At 36.4% G+C, this 21993-nt stretch overlaps 1 protein-coding gene across 2 annotated transcripts in view; it reads left to right on the top strand.

Moving 5' to 3' along the window:
• TAF4B (TATA-box binding protein associated factor 4b) overlaps positions 1-21993 on the top strand; it is a 124187-nt gene that overhangs the window by 41920 nt on the left and 60274 nt on the right. For both annotated transcript variants that reach the window (XM_028098412.2, XM_028098413.2), the window contains exon 10: positions 21648-21817. In XM_028098412.2, the coding sequence (XP_027954213.1) occupies positions 21648-21817 (170 nt within the window). The remainder of the gene's footprint in view (positions 1-21647; positions 21818-21993) is intronic.

Genomic DNA, 21993 nt, shown 5'->3' with positions numbered 1-21993 from the left:
ATTGCTAAAAAACACTATCCTTTCCCCACTGAAAGGGCTTGGCCCCCTTGTCAAAAATCATATGACCGTAAGGTGCCTGGGTGGCTCAGTTGGTTAAGCGACTGCCTTCGGCTCAGGTCATGATCCTGGAGTCCCGGGATCGAGTCCCGCATCGGGCTTCCTGCTGAGCAGGGGGGAGTCTGCTTCTCCCTCTGACCCTCCCCCCCCCATGTACTCTCTTTATCTCATTCTCTCTCTCAAATAAATAAATAAATAAAATAATTTTAAAAAAAGATCTTAAAAATCATATGACCATATATGTAAGGGTTTATTTATGTCTTCTCTGTTCTATTTCATTTGGGTTATATGTCTGGCTTTATGTTAGTACCACACTATCTTGATTACTGTAGCATTGTAGTAAATTTTGATATCAGGAAGTGGGTCTTCCACCTTTGTTCCTTTTCAAGATTGTTTGGCTATTCAGGGTCCCTTGAGATTCCATATGAATTTTATTTTATTTTTTATCTTTTTTTAAAATCTTTTTTTTCTTTTTTTAAAGATTTTATTTATTTGACAGAGAGAGATACAGCAAGAGAGAGGAAAGGGGGAGTAGGAGAGGGAGAAGGAGGCTTCCTGTGGAGCAGGGAGCCCAATGCGGGGCTCAATCCCAGGACGCCAGGATCATGACCTGAGCCGAAGGCCGATGCTTAACAACTGAGCCACCCAGGCGCCCCTCCATATGAATTTTAAGTTGGGTTTTTCTATTTCTGCAAAAAATGTCACTGGGATTTTGATAGAGATTGCATTACATCTGTAGATTGCTCTGGGTAACATTGACATCTTAGTAATATTAAGCCTTCCAATCCATGAATATTGGCTGCGTTTCTATTCATTTATGTCTTCTTTAATTTCAACAACATTTTGTAGTTTTCATTGTGCAAGTCTTTTGGCTTCTTGGTTAAATTTATTACTAAGTATTTTATTCTTGTTGATGCTATTGTAAATGTAGTTTCTTATTTCCTTCACAAATTGTCCATTGTTATTATATAGAAATGTAGTTGATTTTTTTGTATTGACTTTGTATCCTGCAGCTTTGTTCAGTGCATTTATTAATTCTTTTTGTGGAATCTTTAGGGTTTTCTAACACATGAGATCATATCATCTGTGAATAGAGATAATTTTACTTCTTCCTTTGGATTCATTTCTTTTTCTTGCATAATTGCTCTGGCTAAAATGTCCAGTACCATGCTGAATAGAAGAGACCAAAGTTAACATCTTTATCTTGTTCTTGATCTTAGAGGAAAAGTTTTCAGTCTTTCATCATTGAATATGGTTTTCACTGTGGGTTTTTCATATCTTGTTTTATTATGTTGAGATACTTTCCTTCCATTCCTGGTTTTTTGAATGTTTTTATCATGAAAAGGTGTTGGATTTTATAAAATTATTTGTCAGCATCACTCGATATGATCAGTGGCTTTTTTCCCTCCTTTTTGTTAATCTGTATTAAATTGATCAATTTTGTATATTGAACCATCTTTGTACTCCAGGAATAAACCCCACTTAGCCTTGGTGTATGATCCTTTAATATGTTGTCCAGTTCAGTTTGGTAGTACTTTGTTGAGGAATTTTGCATCATTGTTCATAAGGGATATTGGTCTATAGTTTTCTTTTAAATTTTTTAAATTTAAAAAAATATTTATTAGAGAGAGAGAGACAGAGTGTGGGCAGGTGAGGGGAAGAGGGAGAGGAAGAGACAGTTTTAAGGAGAGTCTGTGCTGAGCACAGAGCCCAACACGGGGCTTGAGCTCATGACCCTGAGATCATGACTTGAGCCGAAACCAAGAGTTAGACACTTAACTGAATGTGTCACCCAAGTGCCTCTCTTTTTTTTTTAAAGTAAGTTCTACACCCAATATGGGGCTTGAACTCACAACCCCAAAATAAGAGTCACATGCTGTACCGACCGAGTCAGGCACAGCAATCTGTAGTTTCCTTTTTATGGTATTTTTGTCTGGCTTTGGTATCACGGTAATGCTGGCCTCATAGAATGGGTTAGGAAGTATCTTCTCTTCAGTTTTTTGGAAAAGTTTTAAGAGGATTTGATATTAGTTCTCCTTTAATGTTTGGTATAATTCACAGTGAAGCCAGAGCTTTTATTTGTTGGGAGATATTTTTATTACTGATTCTGTCTCCTTAGTAGTTGTTGATCTGTTTAGATTTTCTTTGTGATTAAGACTTGGTAGGTTTTGTGTTTCTAGGAATTTGTCCATTTTATCTAGGTTATTCTATTTTTTTTTTTGCCTACAGTTTTCTTAGTACTTTCTAATAATTCTTTTTATTTCTGCAGAATCAGTAGTGATGTCTCTATTTTCATTTCAGATTTTAGTTAATTTGAGTCTTTTTATTATTAGTCTAGCTGAAGGTTCATTTTTCTATCTTTTCAAATACCAACTTTGGGGTTGATTAATTTTCCTTTTTGTTTTCCTATTCTCTTTTGTTTATTTCTGCTCTAATTTTTATTTTTCCTTCCTTATGCTGCCTTGGGTTTCCTAGTTCCTGAAGTTGTAAAATTAGTTTGTTGATAACTTTCTTGTTTTTTGTTTTTTTTTTAATTTGAGAGAGAGAGAGAGAGTGTGTGTGTACGCGTGAGCCAGGGGGAGGGGAGGCACAGGGAGAGGGAGAAGCAGACTCCCTGTTTAGCAGGGCTCACTTCCAGGACCCTGGGATCATGACCTGAGCCAAAGGCAGGTGCTTAACTGACTAAGCCATCCAGGCGCCCCTCTTGTTTTTTATAGCTATAAATTTCCTTGGCACTTCTTTGCTGCTTCCTATAAAGTTTGGTATGTTGTGTTTTCATTTTCATTGTGTAAGTCTTTCCTAATTTCCCTTTGGATTTCTTCTTTGACCCATTGATTATTGAAGAGTATATTTAGTTTACATAAATTTGTTTAATTTGGCAGTTTTATTTTCTATTGTGGATTCGAAGTTCATCCCGTTGTTACCAGAGAAGCTGTTATCTTTTTAAATCTACTTAGATTTCATTTGTGGCCTAACATATGGTCTATCCTAGAAAATGTCCCATGTGCACTTGAAGAATATATATGCTTTTGTTCAGATAGCATATTCTGTATATGTATGTTAGATTTAGATAGTTTATTACAGGTTTTGTTTGCATGGATGACATTAGTATCTATTCAAGAGTGAAAGATAGGGTGCCTGGGTGGCTCAGTCCATTAAGTGGCCAACTCTTGAGGTCATGATCGAGCCCCGAGTTAGGTTCCATGCTCGGCAGGGAGTCTGCTTGAGATTCTCTCTCTCTCCCTCTCTGTCTGCCCTCCCCCACTGTGTGCACACACTTTCTCTCTCTCTCTCTCTCTCTCTCTCTGAAATAAATAAATAAATCTTTAAAAAAAAAAAAAGAAAGACAAAGCTTGACACTCTAGCCTGCCTTTTAGGGTGATACTAATGGATTAACTAACACTTCAATGATTTTTTTTCTCAGCATGTTGCTAATCCATTTAACCACTGTTTATTGTCTGCTTTGTACTTGTCATTGTGTTTCTTATATAATTATGTTATCATTCTGGTCATACTCCATCTTGTCTCTTAGGAGTGTCAATAACTGAGTGTCTCTGTTATTCTTCAGAAATCAAGATATCTTCAGTCTTAGATATTCTTTTGATCTGTCAGTTTAGAGGCTTATTTAAAAGGCAATAACTTAGTAGTTATTATCATTTCAGTAATATTTATTCAAACTTACAGTGTACCAGGTACTGTGCTAATAAGATAAGTTCTATAACATTCACTTTTCCCAATATCATAGTGAGGGAGACACTGTCATCTGTGTGATGAGTTCTTTTTCTCTCACTGCTTTCAAGATTCTCTGTCTTTGTCTTTTGAAAGTTTGATTATAATGTGTCTCAATGTGGGTTCTTTGAGATGACCTTGCTTAGAGTTTTTTTTAGCTTCTTGGATGTTTATGTTGATGTTATTCCTCAAGTTTGGGATGTGTTTAGCCATTATTTCTTTAAATATTCTCTGCCCCTTTCTTCACCTTCTGAGACCCCGTAATATATGTGTTTGACCATCTGATGGTTTCCCACAGGTCCTTGTAGGTTTTTATCAATCTTTTTTCTGTCTGCTCCTCATTCTCAGTAATTTCCATTTTCTCTGTCTTCAAGTTCACAGATTCTTTGCCTTCCCTAATCTGCCTTTGAAATTTTCTGTGATTTTTTCATTTTAGTTATTGTACTTTTCAGCTTCTTAATTTCTTTTCGGTTTCTTTTTCGTTTTTCTCTTTTCTTTCTTTTTTTTTTTAAGATTTTATTTATTAGAGAGAGAGAGAGAGAGAGAGAGAGCATGAATGGGGGAGGGGCAGAGGGAAAGGTAGAAGCAGACTCCCTGCTGAGCAGGGAGCCTGACGTGGGGCTCCATCCCAGGACCCTAAGATCATGACCTGAGCTGACGTCGATGCTTAGCCAACTGAGCAACCCAGGTGCCCCTTAGGTTTCTCTTTATTGTTATTTCCATTTTGTTCATACATCATTTTCTTGACTCTCCTCATATCTTCCTTTTGTTTTTTGAATATTTTTAGAACAGTTGTTTTAAAGTCTTTGCCTAGTACATCCATCCCTGGGTCTTTTTTTACAGGGATAGTTTCTGTGTTGGTTTTTTTCCTGTTAATTGGTCATACTTTCATATTTCTTTGTATGTCTCATGATTTTCTGTTGAAAATTGGACATTTGAATCTAATAATGCGGCATCTCTGGAAATTAGATTATTCCCATTCCCTAGGGCTTGCTGTCTTTTGTTTTTTTGTGTGTGTTGTTTTTGTTGTAGGATCAACCTGAGGTATGAACTTTAGATCTTAGGTTGTTTTTAGCTTTTGACTTTCCCTGGGCATGTCTGGTGACTTTCTCTTTTCCCTTATAAATGCAGTTGCCTTTGAATGTCCTAATCTTTCATATCTGGCTTCTAAAAGAGGAAAATGAGGGGAAGGGGGGAAATGGGACTCACCCTTTATATGCCTTAGAAGTCACTTTGGCTAGAGGGTGAGGGCCCTGCAACAGAGGAAGTAGTATTAGCAACAATGCCTACCCACCTCATAGTCTGCACCTCTGAAATCAGAAGCAACAATCAGTGATCTGAGCATATATTCCTGATATTTGGAGGACAGTTTCCCCCCCGTTCCCCCCCCCACACACACACACCCTAGTTGCCACAAGCTGTGTGCAGACTGCTCTAATACATGTGCATGGCTGTTTGCCCCAGGGCTGAAGTCTGGGGGATGGGTAGCCCTTGCCAAACTAACAGCTGAAATTGACCCAAAACCCAGTTTATCTTACAAGCCTTCCCCTGAAAGTTGGAAGCCTTCAGAAGATTCAAAAGTTCCAAAATAGTCACACCAGACAGATTCCTTATGCTCTTCTGCCATCTCCCAGAATCCTTCTCAAGAGTGCTCTTCATAAGCTTTTTGCTTGGCTTCTTTGACTTTTCTTTTGCAGAGCTTCAGTGTTCGGTGCTTTGAATGAAAAATCATCACATAATGTCAAGTCTGCTTCTTTGTGCCTCAGTTCTTTTATAGGGTCATGGCCTACACCCTGAATATTGGCAGCCTCAGAAACCTTGAACTCTAACTTTCTGTCTCTCATCATCATGAGATTGCCTAATGCTCTCTTGGCTTTTCTGTTTCTTAGTAGCTGCCCTCTCCATGTCTTCTTCTTCTTCTTTTTTTCTTTTTTAAGATTTTATTTATTTATTTGCCAGGGAGAGAGTGAGCACACAAGTAGGAGGAGTGGCAGGCAGAAGGAGAAGCAGGCTCCCTGCTGAGCAAGGAACCCAACATGGGACTCGATCCCAGGACCCTGGGATCATAAACTGAGCCAAAGACAGACCCTTAACCGACTGAGCCACCCAGGCGTCCCCTCTCCATGGCTTCTTAGTGTCTTCTTCTACATCAAGAATTTGCACATGCCCAAAGGAAAAACAACATGGAAAAAATTGGGTTTCCAATGGTGAGGTTCTCTTCTCTTGGGACTGTGGCTCCTCAAGACCTGGTTTCCTGGACCCTTGTCTGCCCTCAAGCAAACTTTAAAAAAGTGTTCTGGGGCACCTGGGTGGCTCAGTTGTTAAGTGTCTGCCTTCGGCTCAGGTCATGATCCCAGGGTCCTGGGATCGAGCCCTGTGTCAAGCTCCCTGCTCAGTGGGGAGCCTGCTTCTCCCTCTCCCTCTGCCTGCCACTCTGTCTACTTGTGCTCTCTCTCTCTCTGTCAAATAAATAAATAAAATCTTTAAAAAAAATAAAAAATAAAATTTAAAAATGTTCTGGCTTTGTTAGTTTTTCTTAATCAGAACAATTGTCTAAGTGATAGTCTACAACTAAGCAGAAGTCCTAGTGTAATTATTTATACTTTTCTGTATTGCCAATATTTATTGAAGTTAGTGTTTTTAGTATACTTTACGGTATATTTTGATGAACAGAAGTTCTTCATTTTAAAGTAGTTGTATTTAAAAAAAAAAGTAGTTGGATTTAGCAATTTCTTCAATGAATTGTTTGTGCTGTCTTATCCTCCTTGGTATCATAAAGATAGTCTCCTTTATAGTGTTCTAAAAGTTTTGAAATTTCACTTTTTATATTTAAATCTTGGTCAACACGGTTTAATTTTGGTTTTGTTTTTTCTTATGATGTAGGATAGGGATCCGAATTCACTCCTTCCCATATGCATAATCATTTGTTTCAGCAGATTTAATGAAGACTCTGTCTTTCCTCAGTGATCTGTAGCATCTCCTACATCATATTTAGGGTCTTTTCTAGGCCATCCATTATTTTTAGTTTATCTTTTCGTCCCTATTTTATATTACTGGTTAATTTGTTTATTTCCAGTAGCATGATTGTCAATTTACTGTAGCTTCAGAATAAATTTTAAATCCATTAAAGCATCTCCTTTACCAGTATACTTTATTTCTCTGTATTTCACTTTCTTTTTCTTTTTTTAAAGATTATTTATTTATTTATTTATTTGAGAGAGAGAATTGAGATAGAGAGAGAGAGCATGAGACAGGGGAGGGTCAGAAGGAGAATCAGACTCCCTGCTGAGCAGGGAGCCTGATGCGGGACTCGATCCCGGGACTCCAGGATCATGACCTGAGCTGAAGGCAGTCGCTTAACCAACTGAGCCACCCAGGCGCCCCTCTATTTCACTTTCATAACCCACCCTTCTACTGTTCTTGGCTATTCCTGGGATTTTGCTGTTCCATATAAATTTAAGTATTAGTTTAAATTCCACCAAAAATGTCTGCTGGAATTTGAATTGGCATGACATTGAGTCCATTGTCTTTAAGCTGATTTCTTTATAATTTTGAGCCTTCTATCTATAAATATTTATATCTTCATTTATGCATGCCTTTTTTTAACATCTTTCAATAAAGTGATACAATTTTATCTATACAGGTTGTTCACAATTTGTTGTATCTAGCTGTTGGATTTATTACTAGGTACCTTTTTTTTTTTTGCTATTATAAATATTTTTGGTGATTGCCTTTTCTGTTACTACTGTATAGAAATGTACATTGTTTTTTTTCTTTAATCCTATGCTAATTGGCTTGTTAGGCTCTTAATTTCTGGTAATTTTTAGATTACTTTATATAGACAATGATGTCAAGAGTGGTAGAATTATGGGTTGACCTTTTTTTTTTTTTTTTTTTTGCTTTCAGCACTTTAAAAATATCATTCCATGGTTTTCTGGTATCCATGTATGTGTTCACTTTCAAAAGTGAAACATATAAGGAAAAGTCACCCTGAAAGTTAAACTACAATGAAACAGCAGCCCATTTGAAACCCCAGTGACTTCAAACATTGGATGATCAAATATTCAATGTTAAAAATTATTATAAATTGGTTAGAAATAAAATGTGGAATCACAAAAATGAGTGGAGGTTTTCTGTTAAAAAATGAATACAATGATTTGGAAAAGGACAATTAGAAGTGAAAAATGTAGGGATGCCTGGGTGGCTCAGTCAGTTGAGCATCTGACTCTTGATTTTGATCTCAGGGTCTTGAGATGAAGCCCTGCGTTGGGCTTCATGCTGGGCATGGAGGCTGCTTGGGATTCTTTCTTTCCCTCTCCTTCTGCCCCCGCCCCCCACTTTGTGCACATGTGCTCTCTCAAAAAAATAAGTAAAAATAATTAAAAAATATATAATTTCTGAATTTAAAACCTCATTCGATGGGTAGATCAGATTAAACCTAAGGACTTAAATTGAGCTGGCTTTACTCCACAGTGGATTTGTGACTTTCTCATGGTAACCAGGGATGATTGTTGATTTGGGACCACTTTAGTACCTGTTCTAGGGAACCCGACTTAACCCAGCAGTCTCAGATACAATTTCTCCACATTAACAGAGGTCCAGGAACTAGTGCCAGCCACAGGCATTTGCCACTAAGGCAGCTCTACCTTTAGAGTGTGGTTATTGCTTATTTTTACTGACAACTTTTTTGACAACTTCTGTGCACCCAACACTGGAATGAAAATGTCTTAATGCTGGTCTAGTTAGAATGTCGTGTAATTTCTCCTCAGTAAATCTAGTCCATTTACTGCCTGAAGCAAAAATGTCACCATTAGTATTTTTTCTGGGAAATTTCTAACATATTACTTTTGCTCATTTATCTGTTGAATGCTTATTGCTTTCTAGACTTATATAGGAGAGAAATTCTTTGTTTTGTATGTTATAAATATCTTTCTCCCAATCTTTTAACTGGTAACTTTGTTTTTAGAGTCTTTTTGTTTTAGAAGACTTTAAATCACAGTATTAGATTTATCACTCTCATGCTTTACAGCTTTTGAATTTCATTGTATTCTAAAAAATCCTTCTTCATCCTGAGTCCATAACAATGTGCTTCCATGTTTTCTTCCAAGATATATATACACACACATCTACATATGTACCTACACCTTTACATCTTCAACATTCTTTATTTTATTTTTGTAAATGACTGTAGCAGAAATTAGCTTTTTCCCAGTTGGAAATGCTGGTCTCAACAATAGTTATGAAGAATTCATTATCCTTACTTTTCTGATTTGAGATGTTATTTATCTTATAGTAAATTATTGTTTATACAAGGGTACATTTCTAGAATTTTAGTGCTGTTTTTATTTCTGTGTTAATATTTTTGTACTTTCAATTATGATACCTTCATTATTTATTTTTGTATCTGACAGAGCAAATCCTCTTTATTCCTTTTTTATCAAAGGTATCTCCACTTTACCTTTGTTATTTTTCTACTAAACTTGAATTTTAGAATGAGCAGAGCAGTTCTATGAAAATTTTGTCTTGAGGTTAATATGATTAGGTTAATTTGGGGGAGAATTGACTTTTTTATGATGTGAACCATCTTGAACCATAGTTACATTTGTTAGAATTCAGTAAGATTATAGATAATAGATATACTAAAAAACAAACAAGCAAACAAAAAACCCAAAAAACAGTGGCATATGCAGGACAGAAGATTCTCTCACATTCAGGAAAACTGAATCATTGCAGGTATAACATTCCATGGTGTAAGGGACCCAGCCTCCTTGTTCACTTTCTTTTTATTCTTCAGACACATACATACTCATGTTGTCACTGTACAGTTTTTAGATGTAATATTCCCTGGACTCTCTGTCCTCCAGTTTTCATTTGTCCTGGTCCTTCTTATTTTAGTTTAAAAGTGATCTCCCTAAGTTTGGGTTTTTTTGGATACTTAATATCAATGTCACTTCAGTTGTTAAAATGAACCTTAAAATAGACCCTTGATGTTGACCCTTGTTAAGTAAGAGGAGGTAATAGTGTATGCCATTAGATCTTGTCTTGACTTAACTGGATGAGGTTTAATAACATAGAGTGTTATTTGCCTATTTTTTCAAAACTACTTGTTTAACTAAAAATTTTTTTTCATTACTTTTTCGACTAAGGGAATTATATTTTCTATTTGGTTTGTCAATACACCTGGGATGAATAAGGGAAGCTATATAGTACTTAAACACCAGAGGGTGCCAGAGATTCATGTTTTATTCTTCATATTTCAGAATCAGAAGTGACAAATATTACCGTACTTTGCATGTTTGTGTAGTTAACCTCATTTAAACTGACTGGCTATTTAATGATAATATGGAATTGTGGATTTTTTGAAGCTATGATAATGCTTAAAGATTAAGGTTTTTTTAAAAAGAGTTTTTGTATTTTAGAGAAAAATAAAATATAGATGGATAATACATATATATTACTTCTGTTAGTGACAGTATTTTAACAGCTAGGGTTTAGTGTGATATTTTTAAAATTTTTCTTTAAAATACACTGTTAGGGGCTCCTGGGTGGCTTAGTTGGTTAAGCGTCTGTCTTTGGGTCAGGTCATGATCCCACGGTCCTGGGATCAAGCCCTCCATCAGGCTCCCTGCTCAGCGGGGAGTCTGCTTCTCCCTCTGCCCCTCCCCCTGCTCACGTGCACTTGTGCACACGCTCTCTCTCAAATAAAATCTTTAAAATGAAATAAAAAAATAAACACACTCTTAGAGAATAACATAGGACAAGGTTACACGCTATTGTCATAGACAGTATTACTCCATTAACTTCACTGTCCTTTATTTTATACTGTAGGAATCAGATTCTCTAGTGTTGATTAAACATGTGTTCACCTTGCTTCATATGTAATTGTTTCATCATGTACTTATTAAAGAGTCTGCTTTTCCCTATATGTACAAGTGTATCAATAATATATATTGTTATATAATATATGACATAATATATATGTTTAATCTTTCCAGAGCAGGGACTTAGACATAAAACAGCCTCTACTGACAAAACAAACAAACAAACAAACAAAAACCCCTCTCATCTTGGAAAGATAAAGGAGACAGAGAAGAAGAACCATCAGTGTAAGCTATGCCTGGATTAGCTCTAAATCTAGGGTAAAAATTCAACAAAACCGTCCTCTTGGAGGAGTTGCCTTATACTAGAAATTTGATAGAAATTAAGTTCTTAAACATTCTTCACAGGGAAATTATATAAATGAACACTTGGGAGATGAGATTGTGAAGTCTTTCAGAATTTGTAGCCAGATTTTGTCATAGTAAAATGCTGTTTAGGAAAAATTATGTTTGTACTTAGATGCAGAATGAATTGGAAAGAAAGGATATTAGATATTAGAGGTAGAGGGTTGTTGTTACATGGGCAGGAGATAGAGCATATCTCATTTATATGTCATGGGCATTTCAAGAAGGATCAAAGCCAAGAGACTGATAATAGTAGAGTATCATTTATAATAAAAATTTCTTAACAGTATTAATAATTCAATGGAAAATATATAAATATAGGAAGAGGGTGGTAGATACTTTCAAAACAATTTATAAGTAAATAATTCCTAATATAGTGTAGATCAACAATTTGAAAACTACCCAGGGAACTTATTGAAATTTTTTATTTGGGGGCTCATCCAGAATGAAATCTCTGGAGACTGAACCTTGGCAGAAATCTGTATTTTTTAAAACCCTCATAGTATTTCTGATGTTCATACAGGCTAGCAGGTCCCAAAATACGATCTACGGAAAATAGTCTTGAAACTGAGACTTTTTCAGGGAGTCTGTGAGATTAAATCAATTTTAATAATGATGATGATGTTAATGTTGTTATTTGCCTTTTTCAGTATATTATTTGATTTCCGGTTCAAAAGCCACAGTGGAAAACTGCTGGCACCTTAGCATTAATCAAGGCAGGGGCACCAAACTGTGCTAGTAGCCATTTATTCTTTACCCTCAGACACTCCCAGAAAAAGAAAAGAAAAGAAGCCAGGGTTGTTGGTGTTTTTTTTAATGTTTTCAATGAGGAAACAAACATTATTATTTTTATTAAGTCTCTACCCTTAAGTATACACCTTTTTAATATTCTGTGTGACAAAGTGGGAAGTTTGCAGAAAGCTCTTCTGCTGCATGCCAGAGTCTCATGGTTGTTTCAAGGAGAAGTGCTTGTGCTTATATTTCTTTTTTTTTTTTTAAGATTTTATTTTATTTATTTATTTATTTATTTATTTATTTATTTATTTTGAGAGAGAGAGCGCGCGTGCGCGCACATGGGGGAATGGACAGAGATAGAGGGAGAGAAGCAGACTCCCTGGCGCAGGGGGTGGGGAGGCTTGATCCGCCAAACCTCCCCCATCATCACCTGATGGGTCTAAATCAAGAGTTGGACTTTTAACCGACTGAACCACCTCTGCACTCTGCTTATGTTTCAATTGTGAGCTCAACTAACCACTTTTTTCATGGAGAACCATTTTTACTTGGAAGAACAAAGAACAACTGAAAAACAAACTGATTGTTTAGACTTGGGAATTTGACAGTTTTGTAAAAATGAAAAAAGTGAGCTTGTCACTTCAGGGAAGACAACTTGACATCATTTTTTGCCAGTGATAAGGTTTGAGCTTTTCAAGCAAAAATTAAAAATTTGGAAAACTTGTATCCACTGCCATGAACTTAACATCTTCCCAATACTTAGATTTTCTGATTAGATTGGTGCAGATATTAACATGTGATTTTGGATTATATGTAATGAGCTTAAATTTGGAAGATCTGTGTAACTCAGTTAATGTTACAAAATCATGCATCAGTAGAAGATCCATTCAAGTGCAGAGGATCAATGGATTTTAAAGAGATTAGAAAAATAGAAAACAATGCCACCCTTTTGATTAATTATTTTTTAATTTTGGTATTGTTGGTTTTCATTAAAATGTTATTTATGTTAATAGGTAATGGTTTTATTAATTTTTAATGAATACTCATTTTTAAAGAGATTTTAATTTTAAATTTTATTTTATTTAAATTCAATTAATTGACATATAGTGTATTCTTAGTTTCAGAGGTAGAGTTCAGTGATTCATCAGTTGTATATAACACCCAGGGCTCATTACATCACCTGCCCTCCTTAATGCCCATCACCCAGTTACCCTATCACCCCACCCACCTCCCCTTCAGCAACCCTCAGTTTGTTTCCTGTAGTTAAGAGTCTCTTATGGTTTGTCTCCTTCTCTGATTTCATCTTATTTTATTTTCCCTCCCTTCCCCTATGATCCTCTGTTTGGTTTCTTAAATTCAAGTGAAATCATACGATAATTGTTTTTCTCTGATTGACTTATTTCACTTAGCATAATACCCTCTAGTTCCATCCACATCATCGCCAATGGTAAGATTTCATTTGATGGCTGAGTAATATTCCACTGTATTAAAATGATTTTATTTTTAAGTAATCTCTACACCCAACATGGGGTTTGAACTCACGACCCCAAGATCAACAGTCACACACTGAGCCAACCAGGTGCCCCTAAATACTCATTTTTTATTTCTAATGTAGTTCTGGTTTCTAATACAGTTGTCATTCAAAATCATGTAACAAGTATAGTTTTTACCTCCATAGATAAGGGAATTGATGAGTAGAGATGTGAAGAAAGTTGTTCAAGGTCATCCTTTTAATAATTATCAGAGCAGGGGCTAAAACCTTCATCTCTAACTATAGATTTGGTGCTCTTAATTTTTATAACTTAGTATTTTTCCAGGTGTGGTCCACAGAGTGTATGCCTCACAATCACCTAAGTATGTTTGTTTAAAAAAAATTCCAGGTTTGTGGTCTCCAGCCTAGACCCACTGAATGCAAATTGTGGGTACTGTGCAGGTCTGTGAGACATGTATTTTAAATATACTCCCAGGTGGTTTTTTTTTTTTTTTTTTTAGGCAGTAGAACAATATTTATTTATCCAACAAATATTTATTGAACACTTACTATATACTAACCCTCATTCTGTAAATTAGGAATATAATAATGACCAAAGTCAGGTAAAACTTATAAGATCTAATTTATATTTTTTTTCAGATCTGCAAGATAAATTTTTTTTATACTTTGTTTTTATTATGTTAATCATCATACATTACATCATTAATTTTTGATGTAGTGTTCCATGATTCATTGTTTGCGTCCCAGGTGGTTCTTAAAATCACTAAAGTTTGGGAAATCCTGCAGTATGTTATGCTACATTGAGTCAAAAGAGGAAAGAAAAAGAGAATTTCCCATGAGAAAAATAACTTCACAAAGGCATGGAAGGAGGAATAAACAGGGTGTTGCATGAGTTTATGTGCTGGCTGTGGTAGAGAGGTTATACCTAAGGGTTTACCAGAAGAGTATTGAAGGCAAAGTTATTTTACCAGGGATTAATAATCTAAGGGAAGCCCTTAATCTTCTTTTTTTTTTTTTTAAGATTTTATTTATTTTGAGAGAGCGAGAGCAGAGGGAGGGGCAGAGGCAGAGGGAGAGAGAGAATCTTTTTTTATTAAAAATTTTTATTTATTTATTTGACAGAGAGAGACACAGCAAGAGAGGGAACACAAGCAGGGGGAGTAGGGGAGGGAGAAGCAGGCTTCCCGCCAAGCAGGGAGCCTGACGCGGGTTTGATCCCAGGACCCTGGGACCATGACCTGAACTGAAGGCAGACGCTTAGCTTAACGACTGAGCCACCCAGGTGCCCCGGGAATACCTTAATCTTCTTAAAATAAAATTTTTTGTTTATGCTTTCTAAACAAATTATTCAGTGAAATAATATATACATTTTGTACAATATTTGAAAGGAAGAAAAGATATACAGTGGAAAGATAAGGTTCTCCCTTCTTTTTCTCTCTGCTACCCAGGTTTCCATTCTAGAGCCAACCACTGTTAGCAATTTCTTGTGTGTCTTTCTAGATGTAATCTACTCAACACAGATGGTAGTATGCAATACATTATGTTTTACATTTTGTTTTTTACAACTTAGTAGTAATAAATCTTGGAGATTGTTCTGTATCAGTGTATAATCATTGTGATTTGAGATGTTTAACACAGTTATATAATGGTGGATATTTAGGATATTTCCAGTGTTTTGTACTAGGAAAGCAAAGCCACAGTCGCTGTCATTTCACATAATTTCTAGAAAGAAGAGCTTATTTATTTATTTATAAAGAAGTCTTGCTTTTATTTATTTATTTTTAAGATTTTATTTATTTACTTGAGAGAGAGAGTTGCGCAGGCACAGAGGGATAGGGAGCAGCAGACTCTCCCCACTGAGCAGGGAAGCTGATGTGGAGCTCCATCCCACGACCCTGGGATCATGAACTCATGACCTGATCCAAAGGCAGATACTTAACCAACTGAGCCACCCAGGTACCCTGAGCTTATTTATTTTAAATTGTAAGATAATATCAAATGATTCTCCATGGAGGTTAAATTTACAAATTATACTGAGCAGCAAGTTTATGGTAGCATATTTTGACATGTTCTGGTGAACTTAGTTTTTACCAGTCTAACAGGTGAAAAATTATATCTTATATTTCTCTTATGAGTAGAGTAGAACATCTTATATTTGAGTCATTTTAAATTTTTTCTTAGTGAAAATGCATGTGCTTTCTCCATTTTTCCATTGGATCATGGGTTTTTTTCCTTAGTTATTTGTAGGAACTCTTTCTATATTAGACTAATTACTTTTTCATGGTATGAATTACTTCCTTTAATCTTCAGTCTAATATGTAAGGACTGCTGTTGCCTCCATTTTACTAACAATGCAGGTCTGGAAAGATTAATTTGCTTTATTTCACATAGATTATAACTAGCAGTCAGAGTTGCACTACAGGCAGTTTGACTCACTGTTTTACCCACTGTTATGCTTCTCAGTACATTGTAACAAATGAATAGCACATGTTCTGAACAGAGGGAAATTCAACTATTACCATTTCTGCTAGGAATAATAGGCAATGAAGATAATGTAATCTTTATTATATTTAATATATTTATTGAATATAATCAATAAAATAAGTCTAGCTGGTTTTCAAGAGAAACACACTGATGTTTAAAATGGAAGACAGCGTGCTCTCAGAAATTGAAAAGTTGTAGCAATTGGACAAATACTTTAAAAATATAAAAACAAAGTGGGCGCCTGGGTGGCTCAGTTCGTTAGGCGACTGCCTTCGGCTCAGGTCATGATCCTGGAGTGCCGGGATCGAGTCCTGCATCGGGCTCCCTGCTCAGCGGGGAACCTGCTTCTCCCCCTAACCCTCCCCCCTCTCATGTACTCTCTCTCTCTCTCATTCTCGCTCTCTCAAATGAATAAATCTTTAGAAAAAAAAAAATAAAAATATAAAAACAAAGTAAAAAAAATCCCATAAAAACAAAAGTGTAAAAACAAATTAAACCAGCATTTCTAAACTAGGCATTTGAGATAGGACTGGGATATAGCTAAAGCTTTGACAACTGAAAGACAATAAAAGTAGGAGTTTGAAGATGAGAACCGGAAGTGGGGAATGACGTGAACCAAGGCCAGAATCAGTAGGAACTATGTGATAGTGAGTAATGGGAGGGAAGAGTGCTAAGTTAAGGTCATTACCTGGAAAACCGTGAATATCAAGTTAAGTTTTTGGGAACATGACAGGTTTTTGAACAGGAAAATAGTATGATTCCCTCTACTTTAGAAGAATCATCAGTCTGGGGCTGTTTAGATCTTAAGACGGTGAAAGAGATTTAAGAAATCAGGCACAAGCAGTGGACAGCTTTATCAAAAGCTAAGGAATTAGATTGATTTTAGAAGCCAGAATGTAAGACATTAATGATAATTGCTTAATTCTTCTTTAATTTTTACACAGTAACTTACTACATCTCACAGAATCTTGAATTGGAAAGTTTCTACCAAGGCACTATTAAATTTCCTTTTTGTGGGCACCTGGGTAGCTCAGTTGATAAAGTGTCTGCCGTCTGCCTTCAGCTCACGTCATGATCCCGGGGTCCTGGGATCGAGTCCTGCATCAGGCTCCCTGCTTAGTAGTGAGCCTCCTTCTTCCTCTCCTGCTCCCCCTGCTTATGTGCTCTCTCTCTCAAATAAAATCTTTAAAAATAATAAAAATAAATTTCCTTTTTGTATATCTTTTAAAACAAAACTGATTATTTTGCACAGTACATTCATCAAAAGACACTGCATTAGACTCTCATTTTCTTCTCACAACTATGCTTCAACATCAACGACTTTGATACTGTCTCCTGACCTATCTTAGCCTTATTGGTAATGCTGCTACTACATTGTGTTGACTTTTTTTTCCCCTTTTGTCTGCCTCCTTACTTTGAGGAAGTTTTAAATGGCTTGGGTGCTGTTTATTGTGGCACCTTTTCCTCTTCCCTCAGTGGGGGTCTTCCTCTATTCCTGCTGCCCTCTGTAACCATAGCAACTGACAGATGTACTAGAGGGAGCTGTGTTCAGCTTAGGGCCAAATAGGAGGAGGGAAGCCAGGCAAGAACAGTTTTATTGGGCAGTTAGTTCCTTGCATATTTCAGAGAGGGGCTGCAAGAAGATTCTTAGAAACCTGGGACTGTCTCCTCATTGATGAATTCTGTTCAATTCTAGTACTATGCTAAGTACTGGTACTAAGTATGCTTGGTACTGGTCTTTCCAGCCTGTGTGTGAGATCCTAATAGGGGTTATGCAGGAACCCTCCTATGGAAGCAGTTTGCAGTTTCTAGTGCTTGTGTACCTGATACACATCTGAGATTGTAAACATTCAGTGTTGTGTGCCTGTGTGTAAAGGCCATGTTTTGTGTATCTTAAATAATTCTGATTTTCTTTTTAAGGGAATATTGGGGTTTTATGTCTAAACTTCATCATATTTTCTATTTCCAGTTTTCTTTTCCTAAATATTTATTTACTATTTTTAAATATCACTCATCATTTTGATTGGTAATCCATGTATATAGTGCAACATTCAAGAGGTAGAAAAGAGTATACTGTGGTTATAAAATAAGTCTATCTTATCTCCACTTCCCTATTTCCCTCTCCAGAGGAGAATTCCTCATGTATATTTCCAGAGATGTATTGTGTGTGTGTGTGTGTGTGTGTGTGTGTGTGTGTGTGTGTGTGTGTGTGTGTGTGTGTGTGTGTTTCCCAAGGGACAGTCTCTTTACCTCATTTTTTTTTCCCCACTTCACAGTATATCTTGGCAGTTGTTCTGTATCAGGTCAAAGAGAACTGCCTCATTCTTTTAAGTGGCTGAGAGGGATTTTAAAAAGCACCTGATCTAAGTTACTCATTTTTTATTTCTTTCTATAATTTTTTTAAAGATTGTATTTATTTGTCAGAGAGAGAACAAACGAGCACAGGCAGAGGGAGAAGCAGGCTCCCCACTGAGCAGGGAACCTGATGTGGGACTTGATCCCAGGACCCTGGATCATGACCTGAGCCTAAGGCAGACGCTTAATGACTGAGCCACCCAGGCGTCCCTAAGTTACTCATGTTTTTAAAGGAAAAATTGGAATCCTTAAGATGTTAAGTAACCGGGTTTCTGTTTTGTAGTGAACTAGCTCTTCATTGATGTGTAGTTGACCTTTTTTTAATTTTTTTTTTGATAGGTTTTGTTTATTAAAGCAGGTTAGGTTCGGAGTGCCTGGGTGGCTCAGTAGGTTAAGCATCTGCTTTCGGCTCAGGTTGTGATCCTAGGGTCCTGGGATCCAGCCCTTCATTGGGCTCCCTGTTCAGCGGGGAGTCTGCTTCTCCCTCTGCACCCCCCCCCACTTATGTTCTCTCTCTCTCTCTCAAATAAATAATAAAATCTTTTTTAAAAAAATAAAGCAGGTTAGGTTCACAGCAAAATTGATTGGAAGATACAGAGAATTCCCCTTAATCCCACACATGCATAGCTTCCGTCATTATGAACATCCCCTGCCAGAGTGGTCCATTTGTTACAGTTGACAAAACTGCACTGACAAGTCATTAAGCCTCAAAGCCCGTAGTTTACAGTTTGCTATCGGTGTAGTACATTTTATGGGTTTTAACAAATGTATAGTGAGGGGTACCTGGGTGGCTTAGTCAGTTAAGCGTCCAACTCTTGGTTTCAGCTCAGGTCATGATCTCAGGGTCATGAGATTGATCCCCGCATTGGGCTCCACACTTAGCAGGGAAACTCAGCAGGGAACCTGCTTCCCTCTCCCTCTCACTCTACCCCTCCCCCTGCTTCCTCTCTCTCTCTTTCTCAAATAAATCAATAAATCTAAAAAAAAAAAAAACCCAAATTTATAATGATGTGTATCCAACATTGAGTAGTATCATATCTGAGTAGTTTCAGTGCTGTAAAAATTCTCTGTGCTCTGCTTCCAAAAGGCAAAAGTTTGCCTTTTCCAGAATGTCATGTAGTTGGAATCATACAGTATGTAGCCTTTTCAGATTGGCTTTTTTCACTTAATAATTTGCATTTAAGTTCCTGTCTGTGTCTTTTCATGGTGTGACATCTCATTTCTTTTTAGTACTTAATGCTCCATTGTCTGGATGTATCACAGTTTATTTATATACTTAGCTACTGAAGGACATTGTGGCTATTTCCAAGTTTTGTCAATTATCTCTGAAGCTGCTCTAAACATCCATGTATAAGTTTTTGTGTGGACATAAATTTTCAACTCCTTTGAGTAAATACCAGGGAATGTGATTGATGGGTTGTACAGTAAAAGTATGTTTAGTTCTATAATAAACTGCCAAATTGTCTTCCAGAGTGGCTGTACCATTTTGCATTGCTGCCAGCAGTGAATGAGAGTTCCTGTTGCTCCACATCCTCATCAGCATTTGATGTTCTCAGTGTTTAGGATTTTGGCTTTTCTATTAGGTGTATAGTGGTATCTCATTTTAATTTGCATTTCTCTGATGACAAGGATGTGGAGCATATGCCTTATATGCTTATTTGCCATCTGTACATCTTTTTTATTAGGACTTTGGCCAGTTTTTTAATTGGTTTGTTTGTTATTGTTGAGTTTTAAGAATTCTTTGTATATTTTGGATAATAATCCTTTATCTGATGTCTTTTGCAAATATTTTCTCCCACTCTGTGGCTTGTCTTTTCATTCTCTTGACACGTGGTGGGGTTTTTGTTTTGGTTTGGTTTTTTTAAAGTAATCTCTACCCCCAACATGGGGCTCCAACTCACGATCCCAAGATCAGGAGTCACATGCTCTACCAACTCAGCCCACCAGGTTCCCATGAGACATGGATTTTTAAAAATATTTTTTACTCAGACCTTTTATTTTTTTACTTGGGTCTTGGTCCATCTTTGGGTTTATGGTTTTTACCATTCTTACACTTTAGATGTTTACATATTTAGATGTTTCTGGAAATACTTTATTTACATAGGTGGCAGAATGATTCTCAGAGTCATTTTCAGCATCCATACTTCTGACAATACCTTTGTGACATTTGATAAGGTGGAGTCCAACCATTTCAGTATACTTTCTTTGTACTGCATGTTTTATTTAAGTGGTTTGAGATACTAAATTTAAATTTTTCTTCTCTTTGTAAAGACACACCTTTTAACGTTAGGCTTTTAAATCCGCTGTTCAGATTATAAGACCATTGTTCTGTCTCTTCACTTTCAGCTGCTGTGTCTAGCTCTTTCTTTCTTTTATGTAGTTTTTTTTTTTTTAATCTCTTATGTTTGAACATGGGCTCTTTCCCCTTAACCCCTAATGTGTTGCTTTTTAAAGTGGAACACCAGAGGACTTCATTTCTTGAGTGCTTGACAATTATAATTTATTTCCCTTTCTTGTGCACAAATGCATTACCACAGGGAGTTCCATAATTTAAATCTATTGACGTGAGACCACATGATATACCATTTGGCCCATGCAATAAAGAGAAGCAACATCTTTTTTTATGTAATCGTGTTTGTGTAAATTACATTATGCATTGGTTAGGTGAGTTATGATCAGTAATGTGCTTGTTATTACATATGGTGATAAGGATGCTGTGAGGGAATTTTTGTATTTCTTTTTTCTTTTTCTTCTCGATCCTTAAACATATATACTAATTTTAGCACTGTAGCCATGTAGCAATCCTGTTAGACAAAAACAACTATTTAATTTTGCTGGTGCAATGCAAGGAGCTCAAACATGTTTTGTTTCATATATATATATGTATATATATATATATGTCAGTGTGTGTGTGTGTATGTGTGTGTAATTTTATATGTAGACCCTTTGCAGCCATTTGCTTGAGGATGTGGTTTAATAAATTCAATTGGTACAGGTGGAACACACCAAAAGTTTGAAGCAGAAAATCAAAACTAGTTTTAACCATTTGGTTTCAGAATAACTAGTCAAGAAACCTTCTTCTTATGGGTCTTTATGTGGGTATAGATCTTTCAGGATCAGCGGATTTCTCCTGATCCTCAGTGGAACAGTAGAGTGCACTGGGGAAATCTGACGGGCTTTTAATCATCTTGGACGAAAACAAAGAAGTCTGTTTTTGTTACTTTGTCTCTCATTGCAGGGCATTTGTGGATAACTTAGTTTAAGCCCCAAAGTCCCTGTTGGTGTATCCATTTACTAAACTGAAAGATGGAAAGATGGGCACTAGAAGACAGAGTTGCTTCTGATTCATCTCTCTGATATTAAATGTACACTAGTGGTTAGACACACCAGTTAATTTTTAAAGGCTTCCAGGGAAAGATAGCTATTCTTCAGTTCTCTTGCTTGGATGAATTGAGTTAAAATAATGTCTTCAGTTATAAGGAGAGATCTATAATTCTTTGTTCTCTTAAATCATTCATATACACATCACCAGCCACCACTACCACCACCAAAAAGCTATCTTTTTTTCGTCTCAGAGATGAAGATGACATCAATGATGTGACTTCCATGGCAGGGGTCAACCTCAGTGAAGAAAATGCCTGCATCTTAGCAACAAACTCTGAATTGGTTGGCACACTTGTTCAGTCATGTAAAGATGAACCATTTCTTTTCATTGGAGCTCTGCAAAAGAGAATATTAGACATTGGTAAGTGCAGACTTAAGATTATTGACCTAAGAGGACTGTCTGTTCCAGGGAAAGTGTTATCAAAAGAGACAGTGTGGATTGGTTTCCCTGGAACTCAGACTTAAATAAGGCTCTGGAAATAATCAGGATTTCATGGGTGTTATAGAAAGAAGTATTTCATTTTAAAAACTATTAAC

Source organism: Eumetopias jubatus, unplaced genomic scaffold (genome assembly GCF_037043125.1).
Source record: "Eumetopias jubatus isolate StellerSeaLion01/CBP00866 unplaced genomic scaffold, mEumJub1_p1.0 scaffold_16, whole genome shotgun sequence".
NCBI classification, from domain to species: Eukaryota; Metazoa; Chordata; class Mammalia; order Carnivora; family Otariidae; genus Eumetopias; species Eumetopias jubatus.
Note: the sequence above shows the minus strand (reverse complement) of the source record. Positions and strands in the feature narration are given on the sequence as shown.